The sequence below is a fragment of the Aquarana catesbeiana genome, linkage group LG08 (assembly GCF_042186555.1).
Source record: "Aquarana catesbeiana isolate 2022-GZ linkage group LG08, ASM4218655v1, whole genome shotgun sequence".
Classification (NCBI taxonomy): domain Eukaryota; kingdom Metazoa; phylum Chordata; class Amphibia; order Anura; family Ranidae; genus Aquarana; species Aquarana catesbeiana.
The window spans coordinates 44,768,431-44,787,039 of record NC_133331.1 but is presented as its reverse complement, the minus strand read 5'-3'; the positions used below and the strand labels follow the sequence as shown (position 1 = coordinate 44,787,039).

Sequence of the window (18,609 nt, the reverse complement as noted above, 5' to 3'; positions counted from 1 at the left end):
CTGTTTTGTGGATTATACTTTGTATCATATGTATAAAAAAAAAAAAAAAAAAGTGTTACAAAAAAAAAATAAAAAAAATGTTAAAGATCTATCAGTAAAGATTTTATTTTACAATTTTGCCCACTATGAGATAAAATACATGTAGTTTTATGTTTCATATTTCTACCGGTTTTCTATTCCTAGTAATAAGGGTCAACCTTATTCGAAATTTGGCTGTTGAAAGCACTGAACTAACGATCCGAAAATCGTCAGATCATTCGTTGGACGAAATTTTACTGTCCGTTTTTTTTTTTCCGATTTTTCGTATCATGTGTACGAGCCTTAAGACAAGCAACTGCAAGAGGAATGCAGAGGGAAGGAGGAGGAGTCAGCTTCTGCATTCTTCTTGCTGTTGCTTGCCTGTGGAAAGTGCTCATAGCCAACACAAGCTACAGTTAGAAATCAGCCATCTCCTTCACAGGTGTTGTCAGATCAGCCACAGCAGAGGGGGGTGGGGCGAGATAAAATTGCATAACTAGGGTTAGAAAGGACTTTGTGCCGTATTTCCGAGTGCTTTCTAACCCTAGTATGAGATACAACCCACCTCCTTCCCTCCTGCCATGGTCACGCTGACAGTTCTGAAGGAGATGGTTAAAGTGGTTGTTAACCCCCTTGGTGCTGTCTTAACCATCCTCTCTGTAATATTAAATAATGTTCTGCACTGCATGTGTTTTCTAAAACATCTGCCGCTAAATACCTTATTTGATAGTGTCAATTTGTGCTAATGTGTCTGGTCGTCTCTCTCCTCTCTCGAGCTGACAGGAAAGTGGGCGGAGCCACGAAACCCCCCGCTGATGTTAGTCGGGAGGACAGGCGGATTTTTTAGAAAATACATGCAGTACAGCACATCATTTAATATTTCAGAGAGGATGGTAGCAACAAATATATGTTATGATACCAGTGGGGGGGGGGGGGGGGTTGTCGGCCTTAGTACTAGCTGACAGGCAGAAAGGGGAGGGGGGGAGGAGGACACAGGACAGCAGGCTGCGGAATGACAAAGGCACGTAAACTGACCACGGTGTCATGGCTCAGCAGCCCTGACACCGAGTTTACAGAGGAGAGGGCAGAAACTGGCAGGATCAGACAGGTTTTTTTTTTTTTTTTTAGGTGTTACAGGGGGCCAAATGACACAGCACAAGCACTGCTTGTATACTGATTGCATAACATGCTTTAACCACTTGCTGACCGATATACATCAGCACAATGGCAGCAGTGGGCAAAAGGGCGTACCTGTACGTCCCCTTTAATTGGTGGGGCTAGCATGCGCCCGCCACGTACAGGGTGACCGGTGGACTTGAGGTCTGCTGTTCTCCTGGCGATCGTGTCACAGAGCCGCAGAACGGGGAAGAGCCTATGTAAACAAGGCATTTCCCGTTCTGCCTTGTGACATGACAGAGATCACCGCTCCCTGTCATCGGGAGCAGTGATCACTGTCAAGTGAGTTGAAGCCCATCCCCCCCACAGTTAGAATCACTCCCTAGGACACACTTAACCCCTTAATGGCCCCCTAGTGGTCAACCCCTTCCCGTGTCATTTACACAGTAATCAGTGCATTTTTATAGCATTGATTAGCTGTATAAATGACAATGGTCCCAAAACAGTGTCAAAAGTGTCCGATGTGTCCGCCATAATGTCGCAGTCGCGATAAAAATCGCAGATCGCCACCATTATTAGTAAAATAAAAATGCCATAAAACTATCCCCTAGTTTGTAGACGCTATAACTTTTGCGCAAACCAATCAATATACGCTTATTGCAATTTTTTTTACCAAAAAATTTGTAGAAGAATACATATCGGCTTAAACTGAGGAAAAAAATGTGTTTTTTTTTTATATATTTTTGGGGGATATTTATTAGAGCAAAAAGTAAAAAATATTGCTTTTTTTTCAAAATCGTCGCTCTTTTTTTGTTTACAGTGCAAAAAATATAAACCGCAGAGGTGATCAAATACCACCAAAAGAAAGCTCTATTTGTGGGGAAAAAAGGATGTCAATTTTGTTTGGGTGCAATGTCACACAACTGCGCAATTGTCAGTTAAAGCGACGCAGTGCCGAATCGCAAAAAGCGCTCTGGTCAAGAAGGGGGTAAAATCTTCCATGGCTGAAGCGATTAAAGGAACTGGATCCAATTTTTTTTTTTGGGGGGGTTAACAAACGCTTTAATTCATAGCTGCAGCTTGTCTTGGCTGTGAGCACATTCCTGAGACAAGCAAGGGCAAGAAGAATGCAGAGGGAGGGGAAGGTGTCAGTTTCTGCATTCTTCTTGCTGTTGCTCGTCTCGGGAATTTGCTCACAACCAAGACAAGCTGCAGCTATGAATCAGCCATCTCCTTCACAGCTGTTTTCCGATCAGCCACGGCAGGACAGCCTATGCATGACAAATGCAGCACAGTAGCTCATGAAAATTTATGAGCTTTTCACGTGAATAAGTAGATCTCTGTCTGCCACATTGAGGGTTCCATTCACAATGGACCTGCAAGCCAGTCATGCATTTTACATGCTTTGCAAATGCAAAAGAGTGCAATTTTGCACACGTTCACAGTTGTTTAGCATGAATGCAGCCTTGGGCTGGTTTCACATTTATGCAGTGCACTTTACATGTGCTTTAGATTGAACTCTATAGAACGAGCGTTTTGATAAAAGTTCATCAAAGAAGCAGTAAGCAGAATTTTTTTTAATTCTTTTTTTTTTTTTTTTTTTTTTTTTTACACACACTGCACCTAAAGTGCATGTAAAACACACGTGTGGACAAAGTCTTAGACCAGCAGGAACACACACACACACACATATATTGTGATATTTGAGGTTTATTGGTTCATCATAGCATTGCACAATAGAATCACCCTCACCGCTCCTCACTGAACCACAGCCTCTAGTACAAAGAAGCAGAATCCTGTTATTTTCTGCGGTCAGAGGAAAAAAATAAAATAAAACAACTGTATAAAAAAATACACAAAATGTATCATAAAATATTTGTTCTAGAAAACTGATCAGTAAAGAAAACTGTCTGCTCTAAAAAGGTGCCTATCAGAAAATGTGCAAAGGCTGTTTCTTTATACACCTATACAAAATGATAAAATACATCAGTGGGATTGGAAGAGAATTGAACCCGGATTATACACCCTTATTCAGTAGTCAAATCCATCCGTCTGGTCTGTCGATCCTTAGCTACAAGCCACCCCATCGGTGTGCTACAAGAATACTAGGCTTCATTTCTCAGGGGAATCGCATCCGTTACCGACCCTTCTACAATACAAGGGGGGCCACAAAGAGGACCGGTCATTATTATACAGAACTAAAGTCATGGTATTGTTCAGATGTTGGTGTTCACAAAATTATAACTTTCTCCATGATGATCAAAGTTCTAAAATATAGGTAGGGCAGAATGAATATACCAAATAACTTTAATTTTAAAGCTCACCCCCCCCCAAAAAATTATACATATATATTTTGCTAAACCTTAAAAGTGGTGGCTGCATTCGTTTTTGCTTTTTTCCCCATGAGACAATGCAAGACCCCAACAATCACAGGCATGACTCCTAGAGGCAGAGGCATGATGGGATTTGTAGTTTCACCTCAGCTGGAGGGCCGAGGTTGCCTACCCCTGCTTTAAACCTCTGAGGAGCCCAGGTGTGCTTCCTACACAGAGTCTCACTCCTCCTGCAAAGTTCTCTATAAAGAAACACAACAGGGTGAGCAACTCGGATCTGCAGCCTAAAGAACAGCGAGGATATTTCACCCCGAGGATCTGCAAGATGCCAGTGATACACCCACCTAAAGCTGAAATACCAGTGGAGATCCGCACCATAACATTGTGGTTCATTATATAGATGAGGAATAGCCTTAGAAAATAATAAATGTAAAAATAGTAATACTGCTTGGATACCTGTAATCATCACACACTGAAGAGTGATTAAATATAGGATAATCATAACCCATCTCTTCGTCTTTCATTTTCAAGGACATGTCCACTTTTGGTCACACCCTACTTCTGCATTAGCTAGGAGGCGCCCTAGTGCAGCTGCCTGCAGAAGGCAAACTGACGTATATTTGATCTGCCTAGATCAGTGATGATAAACCTTGACACCCCAGATGTTTTGGAACTACATTTCCCATGATGCTCAACTACACTGCAGTGTAGTTGAGCATCATTGGAAATGTAGTTCCAAAACATCTGGGGTGCCAAGGTTCGCCATCCCTGGTCTAGATATATAATCTTGTTCAGCCTCCAGAGGATGACCCCAAGAGGTGTCAAGCCTGGAGTCACCAAGATAAGAGATGGCTGGATAAATAGAGCACAGTGTTGTGCAAAAGTGAACAGTCCCTTTAAGGGAAAGGGTAAGACTCCATTCACACTCGTACGACTCCAAAGTTGCGCCGATTTTGGAGTGCAACTTTGATGCAACGTTGGATGGGTCCAACTTGGATACGACTTTGGCTTTGACCAGTGATAATAGACCACTGTTGCATTGTATAATATGAAGTTACTACTTTCATGCAACTTCTGAGGGCTAACATTGAAGTCTATGGCCCTCAAGTTGCATGAACTATTTTAAAGTTGCTGCAACTTTAAGTCACACATACAGTTGTGCTCATAAGTTTACATACCCTGGCAGAATTTATGATTTCTTGGCCATTTTTCAGAGAATATGAATGATAACACAAAAACTTTTCTTTCACTCATGGTTAGTGTTTGGCTGAAGCCATTTATTATCAATCAACTGTGTTTACTCTTTTTAAATCATAATCGCAACAGAAACTACCCAAATGATCCTGATCAAAAGTTTACATACCCTGGAATGTTTGGCCTTGGTACAGACACAGAAGGTGGCACACACAGGTTAAAATGGCAATTAAAGGTTAATTTCCCACGATTGTGGCTTTTTAAATCACAATTAGTGTCTGTGTATAAATAGTCAATAAGTTTGTTAGCTCTCACATGGATTCACTAAGCAGGCTAAACACTGAGCCATGAGGAGGTAGAAAAGAACAGTCAAAAGACCTGTGTAACAAGGTAATGAAACTTTACAAAGATGGAAAAGGATATAAAAAGATATCCAAAGCCTTGAATATGCCAGTCAGTACTGTTCAATCCCTTAATAAGATGTAGAAAATTTGGGGCTCTTTTGATACCAAGCCAAGGTCAGGTAGACCAAGAAAGATTGCAGCCACAACTGGCAGAAGAATTGCTCAGGATACAAAGAAAAACCCACAGGTAACCTCAGGAGAAATACAGGCTGCTCTCCAAATAGATGGTGTGGTTGTTTTTAAGGAGCACAATTCAACGAAACTTGAACAAAAAAGAGCTGCATGGTTGAGCTGCAAGAAGGAAACCTTTACTGTGCCAATGCCACAAAAAAACCCAATGAGGCATGTCAAGGTGTTGTTGGGCATATTGTAACCAGGCTTTTTTTTTGGAACTTGTATCATTCATATTCTCTGAAAATGGCCAAGGAACCATAAATTCTGCCAGGGTATGTAAACTTATGAGCACAACTGTATATGAATGGTTATCATTGGAAAAAATGGGGAACGACTTATCATGCGACTTTGATGTCCAAAGTTGAATGACAAGTCGCACAAGTGTGAATGGAGCCCTAAGTAGATCATTTGTATTTTTGGGAACGATTTTAAGGTAAAGTTAAAAAAATATATATAAACATAAGTGCTGCCTGCTCTGCTGTGTGCAAGCCAATCACAAGCTGGACGAATGGTCTTTTTGGGCGTGTTTACCACTCAGAGACATCTAACCAATCAATGCACAGCAATATGTGCTATTGGATTGGTAGGACACCCAGAACAAGGAAAAAAAAAAAAAAAACAATTTGCTTTACACACTCCTCTGCACCTTTATATCTAATGTATATGTCTAGATCAGAAATAAAAAGGATTGTTAAGTGGAACAATGTTCTACATTCGCAGTGTATTTAATACACAAAACTCCATCACAGCACAGGCCTGTGACTATTTGCTCTGCCTGAACACACAGGGGCAGACCTAATGCAACCAATCAGAACCCTTGTTTGTTCAAAAAGGCAGAACCTGATTGGCTGCCAGGAACAGCAGTTCAATTTTTGCTCCCCCCCCCCCATATTCATAAATGACCCCCATTTTTATTGATCATAAAGGAAGTGGTCTCTCCATTGCCACCAGGTTTTGGCTGGCATTCTGGGAATTATAGTCCTCCAGCTTTAAGCCACTCCCCCCCAATGTCATGTCTCTGCCTAATGAGCCTGTTCCCGACTCCGCCCCGTTTTGCTAACTTTTTGAGTCAGTACAATGCACCAAGTCTGGTTAATGCAAGCAAAATCCTGTCTTCCGCTCTGGACGTACTAGCTGATTCCAAGTTCTAGAGTAGAAAAACCACATTCTCGGTAAATATTGTTCAAGTGATATCAGCAGCAAACAAATGAAAACCGTCATCCTGGGGGGGAAAAAAAAGGCACAAATGTTCTCTAGGGGATGTGAAATCCAGGTACAGGCGTGTGCAGGGTGACCCTCTCACGTGTACTCCGTCTTCCGGATGTAACTGGACGGCACGTACCCCCGCCGCCCTTCCACTTCAGCAAACCACCATTCGTCGTTGCCATTCAGGTCTTGGAACTCTAGGATCCTGAGTCTCTGATTGGATGATATGGAAAGTTCGTTGGGGGAGCGCGCTCTAAAGGAGTATACTGCATAATACACCTGCAATGAGAAAAAAATGGTCATCATCGCCTTCTGGAAGTAATACAAATACAAGAATTGGACGAATAGAACCAAACCCAAAGCCGGTTATGTACAGAGCAAAGCTGACAGGCAGCACAGTGACTTAGTGGTTAGCAATTCCGCCTTGCAGAACTGGGGTACCTGGCTTGAATCCTGGCCACGACACTGTTTGCATGTTCTTCTTGTTCTTTCCTGGACCTTTTACTGTAAGCTCCTTGAGGACAGGGACTGATGTGAATATGCAAGTATGTGATGTGCCGCAGAAATTACTGCTGCTGTATAAATAATGGTTTTAAAATTCTTTATTACAGGTATTTATACAGCGCTATACATATATTGTACACTGACATCAGTCCCTGCCCTCAAGGGCTTACAATCTAATGCCCCTTCTTTTCATGAACACAGTATTGGGCCAATTTAGAGAGGAGCCATGTAAACTATCAGCATGTCTTTGGAGTGTGGGAGGAAAGCGGAGTACCCGGAGGTAATAAATGCTGGCACAAGGAGAACATGCAAACTCCGGGCAGGTAGTGTCATTGGATTTGAACCGAGAGACCCTAGGCAGGAGTGTTTCTTGGTCCCATAATCAAGAGGAACACATCAAGAAGGATTCATCTGGACAGACATGGAGGTTGATTAATTAAAACCAATCAGCTTCTAACTTCAGCTTGTTCAATTAGGCTTTGACAAAAAAAAAACCTGGAAGCTGATTGGTTTCTATGCAGAGCTGCACCGGATTTCGCACTCTCCGGTTTTAGTAAATCAATCCCATAGAGTTGGTTTATTTCTCCAAGAAAAACTGACCAAGGACCCCAAAATATTTTTCATTAAAGCGGAGTTCCACACAAAAATGGAACTTCTGCTTTAAGGGAAGGTGACCCCCTGACATGCCACATCTGGCGTGTCATTTTTTTTTGGTTGGGGGGGGGGGGGGGGTTGGTACCCTCCTTCCCGGCAATCATCTGGGACACGTCACAGGCCCTAGACGATGTGCAGTGCGTGCCCGGCGGTGAAGCCACTGCCCCGGGCGCCCACAGTTACAATGCCGGCGCCGCAGAGAGGAGGGGGAGACAAGCGGGACTTCGTTCCCCCGCATCGCTGAACCCTGGGACAGGTAAGTGTCCGATTATTAAAAGTCAGCAGCTGCAGGGTGCATTTGTAGCTGCTGACTTTTATTTTTTTTTTTTTTAAAGCAGAACTCTGCTTTAAGAATATGAATACAAAATGTACTTTCCACAGGATTTCTAGATGGTAAGCTCTAACGAGCAGGGCCCCCTGATGCCTCCTGTATTGAATTGTATGGTTTGCCCTAATGCTGTAAAGTGCTGCGCAAATTGTTGGCGCTATATACTGTAAATCCTGTATAATAATAATATACCATAATTTTTTAAAATACATGCAATGCTATATTTGTCCAGTAGAGGACAGCATTTATCCAAGTTACAAGCCAACAGTCCCTTCTACACTGCCTGCTCATGCGTATTCCAAATACGGTCCTATCCCCGTGCATGATGCTTTTATATTGTTCTAAAACAGTAGCATTGCAGGCAGATTCGAAGTGGCTTCAGCAACCTGCCCAAATAAGATCATACAAGTAGTCTAAACATTAACAAAATGCAAGCAAGTGCAAATGTTGTTAATATTATAATTATAACTAACGATAATCTCATTGGTGCAAACACAATATATCACCCACGATGATCTTAATCACAATACATTTTTGTAAGGACTCCTGTTATGGGGACCTGGTGCCACCTAGGAAAGGAAGTAAGGAGAAATGAATGCGGCAATCAAACACATTTTTAAGTAGTGTGGGAAAATACTGAGGACTTGTGGGGTGATTTCTTCAAACTCCCCATCCTAGGTACTGGTTGGGACAGCAATCTATCCAGTGGGGCGCATAGCAATAAAACCAGACAAAAGTCCTTTGTGTCTTCATGAGTACAAACATCTGACTAAAAGCCTGCAATGCCAAATTTCATCAGCAGGTGGTGTTAGAGGGGACATATCCCAGCCCTGGGGGGAGGGGGGGGGGGGGCAGATGAGAGATTTACAGCCCCTTTAAGACACTAATATCAAGAAACATCTAAAGGAAATGTAAACAGAGAGCATAGCACATGCGGAAGATGAACTGTCTATACCACCATGATTTCTCAAAATAAGTCCATCCAGTCTCACCTGGTTCCCTTCTAGATCAGAGCCATCTTGTTCTTTCTCCATTTCTGTAGCAGGCTCCTTCTTCCTGAGCCTGCGATTGGTGGAGACTTGCCCTTTGTCTCCATTGCTTGGTAATGTTGAGTTACTTCCATTTTCCACCTGGTTGCCCCGTCTTTTAGGGTCCATCTGTTGGGCAGAGTCGTTTAAGCTTTCTCTCGGCTGTCTATGCTCCTTCTCCAAAGCCTGGGTTGATATTCCAGAGTCTGTTTCGCTGGCCCTTTTAGAAGTTCCATCCACAGCTGATCTGGCTTTGGATGGAGCACATGAGTCCAATGGATTGCTGCTTGTTACTGGGGAGTCCGCGCTTTTTGCGGTGGAGGTATTGGTGAAGGTAACAGAGGCGTTAATTGGGTTAATGGATAAAGTGCTGTTGCTATTCTGCCTTGAAAAGATGGGAGAGGAGCCACCATAGCCAGATTCATTGGAGGAATGGCTGCCGATGGAAACGTCCGAGTGGCTGCGCCGAGGATTATATGGCTTCAGAAATGAGCTGTAAACAAATCCCTTCGTGACTGTGAAAAGAAGAATAAAGAACAGTCAGAGAGCAGACCTATTGTATCTTACTGGAGCTGTTCACACTATTCCTACCAATACAAAAATACAAAAAGGACCATTTTGGACACAAGGTTCAGACAGGCACTTGCGTCTGCTGGATTCCCAAGGGGCACACACCTGACAACATGCAAATGAAACCTAAAAAAGGCTGCAATAGTGCCCAGTTTTTCTGTGCAGCTTTTGTGACCACATTCCATAATTCCAAGTCTGGAGCCTGTAGACACACAACTAGAGCCCAAAGCAACTCTTCTACTAGGATAATCGCTAACGCAGAAATTGCTCTTGTTTTATTGATCCTAACCTGCCCTAGGATATTTATTGTTTAAATGTTAATGGTGAACCTGAATTAGGAACATCTAAAATTAATAAATGTGCCTAAGCATTACCCTGAGAAATGAACATGTTGTCTTGAATTCAACCCCAAAAACATCCATAGCCAACAGACATACTTGTGTTTCTGCAGTGTAAGATTATCTACATCAGTGGTCTCCAAACTGCGGCCCTTTGCTTGCCTTTATTTGGCCCTTAGGGCACTAGTCCATCCACTGACAGCAATAATGGGGCATAATTCCTGCCACCAACACCAGCAATGGGGCACTCTTCCTCCCACTGACACCATCAAAAGGGCACAACTCCTTCCATTGACATCAACGATGGGGCACAATTCCTTCCATTGACCCCAATGATGGGGCACAATTCCTTCCATTGGCACAAATGATGGGGCAAATTCCTTCCATCGACACCAATGAAGGGGCACAATTCCTTCCATTGACACCAATGATGGGGCACAATTCCTTCCATTGACACCAATGATGGGGCACAATTCCTTCCATTGACACCAATGATGGGGCACAATTCCTTCCATTGACACCAATGATGGGGCACAATTCCTTCCATTGACACCAATGATGGGGCACAATTCCATTCCTTCCACTGACACAATTCCTTCCACTGACACAAATGATGGGGCACAATTCCTTCCATTGGCACCAATGATGGGGCACAATTCCTTCCATTGACACAATGATGGAGCACAATTCCTATCATCGAGATCTTTGATGGGGCACTATTACTTCCACTGACATCCACAATGCAGCACTAGTCCTCCCACTGATTCTCCCACTGGACGCCAGGACATTTCCTACTCCCACTGGCCTTGGTCCGGCCCCCTAAAGCATGAAAAACTGTAAACTGGCCCTTTGTCTAGAAAGCTTGGAGACCCCTCACCTAGATCATCTAAGCCACTGATGTTTCTGGCTGCCAGTCTCTTGAAGTGAGATTTGGTGATGTCACACCTTTTGTTGATCAATGTTCTCCTTGATGGAAAGGAAGCTGTACCTGAGGATGTGCAGTGCAAGGACATCCTTGTTTCATTCATTCTGTGGATCTGTGCTTCCTCTCCCCTTCCTGCCCCCCTACTTTCTTCAGTTTACCAGTCATTAGGCAGTTTTGGTATGAGGAAGCAAAGTCTTGCCTATACCAAGATGGCTACCTCCACACAGGCATAGTGCAGAACAAGGCATGGTAAGTCAGTAATGGGAAATGATCAGCTGCAGAGAGCCAACAGGCAAGTAATGATGATTAGCCCTTTGCCCTTCTACTGCCCCTTTAAGGCACAACACAGGTACCCTTTCGGAAGCTTATAAGAGATGACTGCATTTCTACTAATGATATGCATAAAAGGATGATTAAAGATAAATTCATAGATAAAGTGTGCATAATAGACATGCTACAGCAATACAAAATAGCATTAAAGCCAAGTAATCATATAAACAGTGAATAAATCCAAAGTCCCAAATAAAAGAGTGCTTGTGCAGATACCCTGTTTCCCCTAAAATAAGACCTAGCGTGATTGTCAGTGATGGCTGCAATATAAGCCCTACCCCCCAAATAAGCCCTACCCTGTTTCCCCAAAAATAAGCCCTACCCTGAAAATAAGACCTACAAGGACTTTAACTAGGGCTTATTTGGGGGGTAGGGCTTATATTGAAGTCATCACCGACAATCACGCTAGGTCTTATTTTAGGGGAAACAGGGTATAAACAAAACAGGTGCTCCACTCCTCAGTGCCTCCAGTGTTCCCATACAGACAGACACTCACCACATGTTGTTGACCTACTATTGCTAGTCAGGTCAGTAGCGCTTGTGTTTGGGGATATACTCATAAGTCTTCAATGGCTTGTTCCTATGGGTCCTTCTCAGATGGTCTACCATCATGCATGCAAATAAAATACCAGGGAGGATCTCATAGCGTAAAACTGTTTGATTTTATTAAAATATTGTAAAAAATAAATAAAATAAAATCACACTCACATTTTATAAGAACCGCCACTGGGTATGTATGGCTTGCATAGGGAGGACTAAATGGCCATGGCTGTGCATGTGTAGAAAACCAGTGTGTGCTCGATCAAGGAGAATATGATGTCACCGGAAATTACATAATGCCCATTTTGTTCCCCCTATGCAGGCCATACATACCCAGTGCTGGTTCTTATAGGCACCTACAAATGTGAGTGTGATTTTTTTTTCCCCAATATTTCTGTGTTTTAATAAAATCTAACAGTTTTACGCAATGAGATCCTCCCTGGTATTTTATTTGCATGCATGATGGTACACCAACAGAGAAGGACTCACAGGAACAAGCCATTGAAGATTTTCGAGTATATCCCCAAACACAAGCCCTACTGACCTGACTAGCAATAATAGGTCAACAACTTTTGGTGAGTATCTGTCTGTATGGGAACACTGGAGGCACCGAGAAGTGGAGATCCTTTTTCTTTATATCTGTAGGAGCACTCTTTAATTTGGGTTTTTGTACTTGGATTTATTCACCGTTATATGATTAATAAGTTTAGTTAATTTTATATTGCTATAGCATATCTGTTATGGTCATGCTTTATATTTTGTTTATGAAGGTTTAGAGCAGTGTGCTTTATCTATGAAATTATCTTTTGTACTCAGTGTTTTGATTTATTAGCACTTTTAATTTGCAGCAGCCAAATTCACAGGAATTATTCATTTACACATTTTATGCACTTTAAAGTGATTGTAAACGATCACCTTGTAAAACAACCCATTCAGTTTAAAATAGAAATGAAAGGCATATATATATATATATATATATTATATATATATATATTATATATATATATATATATATATATATATATATATATATATATATATATATTTTCCCCTTTTTTTATGTGATCACAGTCCCACTGATCTCAGCTGCCTAAGAGCTGGTGGGGAAAGAGAAACAGCAGCACACTGATCTTTCTGGTGAATGGCTGTGCGGATGGGGTGTGTCAAAACAAGTCTGATCACTGGGAGGAGAGCAAGCTGATATCCCAGCACCGCTAGAGAACTGACCACAATGTGCTCTCCAGCCTAGTGTGGTCAGTTTTTGATAGGGAAGCAGAGGGACTGGCAGGAACACCAGGGATTTCACACAAAGGAAGCAATACAAAGAGAACAGGATACTTTCTCATACAAGTATATGGTACAGCAGGCACATATCAGGAGTAGGAAACGGGTTTACATATTATTTCCTGGGTGCAAGATCTTTTTAGTTTCTCTTAATAAAAGAATGTTTGCTAACTACACAAGAGAAAGTTGCTTGTTTGCCTCTACACCAGCCTACTGTGCTTAATGATCAATCCAAACCAGCTTAAATCTATGCAGATGGCACACATCCATTAATTATAAGGAAGGACAAATAAGGCCCCCTCACCTCCATTATCTACCAGCCATCGGTTCTGGCTTCCCATCGGGTCTTGTTGTTTAATAACACCAACAAGGTCCCCCTCCTGGATGCACACATCCAAATCCTGAGCAGCATTGAAGTTGCGGTCTGCCTGGAAGAGGTTTTCTGGTGGGTAACGAGTCAGTAACAGCGCCCGATGTTCATCTGTCTGTGGGATGTATTTGGCCTAGGAGAGGAGACATCCTTATATCAGAAAACAGCAGGGGGACAACATAATATTAAGCAGCATTTGTGCAGAGTAGAGGGTAGAATTACTTACGGGACTCGGTACGGTCTTTCTAGCAGACTGCCGCTCTATAGTCTTTCTCTCAAAAGGCTTCTTGACTGGAGGAGGGTTTTCTGGGAAGAAGGTGAAGACCTGGAGCTGTTGTAGGACCTTACTGTGCTCCTCCTGGAATAAGGAGATGAGGTTCCCTTCTCTCCCACCAATGCCCAAAAGCTGTCAACAGAAACACATTCATGAAGAATCAATCCGGGCTTTAGGTTTCCAATAGTAATAAGTCAGAAGAGGTAGAGTAGCTATAGCTGGGCTCAAACAGGGTAAAACATTTATATTAAATTATATCTTCAGTAAAATGGTGGAGTAAAAACACAACAGGAATTCTAAAGATTCAAACACATGCAAGGTAGTAGAATTTGATTCCCCCATAAAGGGTATAAAGAAACGTGTAGTGATAGCAACATGGAGGCCACCACTGTTTCCCCTGAATACTAATTTCCTAGGTCATGCTGACCCACTGATTTCACTATCATCTGAGCCAATGACCTGGGACAAGTATGCCGATTAGTGGCATTGACTTTTCGCCAAACTTTCTGATCTGCATGCTCATTCAATGGCTCAAAAGGGTAGATTTACTAAAATTGGAGAGAAACAGCTTCCAGGTTTTTTTTTTTGTCTAAGCTTAACTTAACAAGCTGCTTCGTTTATTGGTTGAACTAGATGGACTTGTGTCTTTTTTTCAACCAGACTAACTATGTAACTATACTGACTGGTTTCTATGTAGAGCTGCACCAGATTTTGCACTCTCCAGTTTTAGTAAAATCAACCCCAAAGTACTGAATCCCCCAAATAACCAGGCAACTAGCATTTGAAGGAGGTTGGCAATACCAGTCCTGTATTTCTCTTGGTAGAGAAAGATATGGGTGTAGGAGCAATCCTTTGTCACAGCAATCTCCTGACTAAGTGAATGCTGGAATTGTGAGGTGCAATGTAGGATAGCGCTTTTATCACACAACTAAACTTGGCTATGTGTCCTCTTAAGAGTAACACAGGTTACCTAAATAAAACCATCAAGGCAGTTTATTATTAACCAAGGAAAGTCACATGTGTTCTTCAGGAGTCAAGGTGGTCTAAAACTAAACATCCTGCAGCTATATAAACTACCAGGTCTGCATGCACTTAGAAGAGCATTTCCTAGCTATAGATAGTATATTCATGGGTTGTACTGATATAATTTATTCAAGATCCTCAGAGCAGCCAATATAACCTGAAGACCTCACCAACCTTTCCGACACATGCCTATAGACATTTTAACAATCACAAGGGAGTGGAGGATGAAGGGTGAAGACACCCAATGGGAGTCAATGTCACACAAGTATCACAGTGGACCTGGGGCTCAGACAACTCGCTCCAGGATCTGTGATACATCCCCACCCTAACAAGAAACTAACCCATTATCAGTTTTATCTACTGCTTGTTGTTACTTGCCTTGCTTTCTTGTACAGGAATCTGGACTTATTAACTGAGCTCAGCAGGAATGTTTCAATATTTCTTGCTGCCAAATGCAAAAAAGTGTGGGATAGATGGTTGTCGCAACCTGCCACATATATATATGACCACTATTATGTATTTTGTCACTCTATTTGTACTGTTTGACTATTGTTTTTACATACAAGTCCTCTAAGGGCTACTAAACCCTGGAACCTGCATTCACTATATCTGGTCTCCCACAGTGCACGGAACATAGAAATGCAATTATTTTAGTGAATTTAAACTGCTAAATACCTTTTCTCATCAGCCAAGCACTGGTTAAAGCTTGTAGGAGTTTTCATTCTTCTGTGACTGTCCTATGAGGCTGCATGACCCCTGACCTTCTATCTGGACAGTGCTGATTGGCCCTGTGGTGATCACATGCACCCTCCCCAAAAAAAAAAAAAACCTCTAGCAATATACATCAAACTAAGCATGTGCAGGGTGCCTCCTAGGGCTCTGTCCTATCAGCAGATGGACTGGGAACAGTAAAAGAAGGGGAGGATCAGAAAAGACAGGATCAAACAGCCTTTTTACACAATGCGGAGGATTAAACCCCTTAGGTTCCACAGTGAGTATAACAAGCATTCTTTATTTCATATACAGACTGATTTTACTGTTGTGGGTTTAGCAACAGTCTATATGTTGACACGTGTCTGCTGTAATTGTACAATATTACTCTGTGCAGATACTCGAATGCATTGCATTTGGTTGCAGGGAGTTTGCAGTGCTTCCACATTTACTTCAGTGTGTAGCGTTCAGTGGGGTTACCACCTCAATACATGTGGGGTAAACTTTGCTTCACTTCGCCCCTGCTGCATGTAAACACCCTAAATTGCTGCCTATTGCAGCTTAGGGGGTGACAAAAACGCTGCTCAACCGTACATTTTCGCCGCCTCCCCACCCACCGCATGTCTAAATGTACCCTTGTGCACAGCCATGCCTACTGAGTGTTCTCTGTACACCTATACACAACATTCTGCAGTAAAATCTACATTCCCCATAGATTGCTGTGTCTACTTAAAGGGTAACTCTACTTTTGTTAGGAAAAATATTCCCCTCTGGGTAGAGCTGCATGATTTTTTTTACTTAGAATAAAGATCACGATTCTTGCGGCATAACATCATCTTACATTATACACAGAAAAATTGGTCTAACTTTACTGTTTGTTTGTTTTTTTTTTAATTTATTAAAAAGTGCATTTTTTTCCCCCAACAAAAATTGAGTGTGAAAGACTGCTGCGCAAAAACAGTGTGAAGAAAAATATTGCAACAACCACCATTTTATTCTTTAGGGTCTCTGCTAAAAAATAAATAAATAAATAAATAAATAAAAATAATAATAATAATAATAATAATAATTATATATATATATATATATATATATATATATATATATATATATATATATATATATATATATATATATATATATATATATATATATATCTGAGGGTTCTTAGTATTGTTCTAGCAAGAACAACTGATTTTAACTTGTAAGCAACAAGTGTCAGAAAAAGGTTTAGTCTTTAACCACTTGCTACCCAGGCCATTTCTCTCCTACATGTAAAAATCATCATTATATCATCTGACTTCGAACATGTACACAGTATGAGAGTGCAGAAGTCACTGGTTGCATTCTGCTTTCTCAGGCAAGGGGAGCGGCTAGGAAGACTATGACAGCCCTGGAACCTAAAACTTTTAATAAATACATCAGCAATGCCATCCTTCACATTTTAACCCTCAAAAAGGTTCAATTTAATAGCCATACAACAGGACCCAGCAAATACACAACATAACTTACACCTAGCAGAGGCTTCAGCTCCTCCAAGGCAAGCTTCACAAAGTCGCAGTGAGCGTTGGCATAGCCGCGCACACAGCTCGCAAACAGCTCCTTGGCGTAGTTATGGAACTTGGGCAGCTCATCCAAAAGCTGGGCGTTCAGAGCCTCGTAGTTGTTCCTGGCAGACTGAAGCTCATCTAAGGTCCTCTTGTCCTTCAGCTTCTCAGCTTTCTCGGTGCAGTTATGGTAGTCCAGGAGCTTGTCAAACCTTTTCTGCACCAGCTTGTGTGGGCCAGCAAACATTGTAAGGAGCTGGGTGAGAGGAGAGATGACTAGCTTCTCCGTTCTTTCTTTCTGTGTGGAAGAAAGGTGAGATTTACATCAGTGTATGGACCGAAGAAACTGTAGAAAGTTGTGTATGTGTGCAAAGATCACTGACCAAACATGAATGTGTCTGGATGACTTTTCAAAACCTGTGTTGGTTTTTTTTACCTACACTTGTTATTTTTTGCTGAATGAGTAGGGGTACTATGTGCCCCATAATTATTCACCTGGGGGGGATCTAGGGGCTTCCAGATTCCGATAAGTCACCACCCTCCACACCCCCACAACCACCAAGCCAGGGTGGTGGAGAAGAAGCCCTTGTCCTCACCAACATGGGGATAAGGTGCTTTGCCAGGGTGCCCCCTCCCCTTCCCCAGCAAAGAACCACCCCTGTTGAGGATATGTGACCTGGTATGGTTTGCCCACTCTCCCATTTCCTGGCCTGCTGAGCTACATGCTCAGATGAAGGTCTGCTATGGATTGGGGGGGGCTCACACCATTCTTTTTTTTTAGCGTGAGGTTCCACCCAAAATCCATACCAGACCTGAGGGGCATGGTATGGATTTTTGGTTCTTAGGATGCAGGCAACTGCCAGCTCCTTAACAACCAGCAGCTCTGAGCTGATTTGTCACATTTAGAATAAGGTGCAAAAACACGTTAAAGTGGTTCTAAAGGCTTAAGTGCTCTTATCTTCATGCATTCTATGCATGAAGATAAAAAACGTCTGTATCCAGCTCCTATTCCCCCCCCCCCCCCCCCCCCCACAAAGCCTCCCCTTATACTTACCTGAACCCCATCGCGATCCAGTGCTGGGCAGGAGAGCAGTGGCTCTGTTTGCTCTGCCCCTCCTCACGGGACAGATCCATAGCAGAGGCAAACCATTGGCTCCCACTGCTGTCAATCAAACCCTGTGACGAGGGAACAGGGGGTGGGGCTGTGCCCTGATGTCTGTGTCTATGGACGCAGGCAGCGGGGCTCAGGAGCAAGCCCCCACGAGTGACCCCTTAGGAAGCGGCTTCCTACCTATGCGGGCACTGGATAAAGAGGAGGAGCCAGGAGCAACGGCAGGGGACCTGAGAAGAGGAGAATCAGGGCTACTCTGTGCAAAACCATTACACAGAGCAGATGGGTATAACATGTTTGTTATAAAAAAAAAAAAAAAGTATTTTTAGAGTTTAGAAACACTTTAAGTATGGAAAAATAAAAAAAATGTGACATGCGGTATTTAAATGTGTGTTTTTTGTGAATTGCATGTTCCTGAGTTTAGTGAAAAATAAACAAAATAACATCAAGTCCACAAATCTTAGATTCAATGGTGCATCTGATATTAAATAAATCATAAAGTCTCAAGGTGAAAAAAATTATGAAGTGTGGTAGTGTCTAATGGTGTCCAACTGATGATTTCCGGTCCTGTACCTATTGGAGGATACACCCGCCTGCCTCCCCTAGCCCTTTGTTTATTGGCCTATA

The 18,609-nt window shown here is 42.3% G+C and overlaps 1 protein-coding gene across 3 annotated transcripts in view; it reads right to left on the bottom strand.

Moving 5' to 3' along the window:
* Positions 1–2,826: 2,826 nt before the first annotated feature.
* Positions 2,827–18,609, bottom strand: part of DNMBP (dynamin binding protein) — a 170,110-nt gene continuing 154,327 nt past the window's right edge. For all 3 annotated transcript variants that reach the window (XM_073595765.1, XM_073595764.1, XM_073595766.1), the window contains 5 exons: positions 16,837–17,169; positions 13,543–13,722; positions 13,251–13,449; positions 8,924–9,474; positions 2,827–6,724 (listed from right to left, as the gene is read on the bottom strand). In XM_073595765.1, coding sequence (XP_073451866.1) covers positions 6,539–6,724; positions 8,924–9,474; positions 13,251–13,449; positions 13,543–13,722; positions 16,837–17,169 — 1,449 coding nt within the window. In that variant the 3' untranslated portion in view covers positions 2,827–6,538. The remainder of the gene's footprint in view (positions 6,725–8,923; positions 9,475–13,250; positions 13,450–13,542; positions 13,723–16,836; positions 17,170–18,609) is intronic.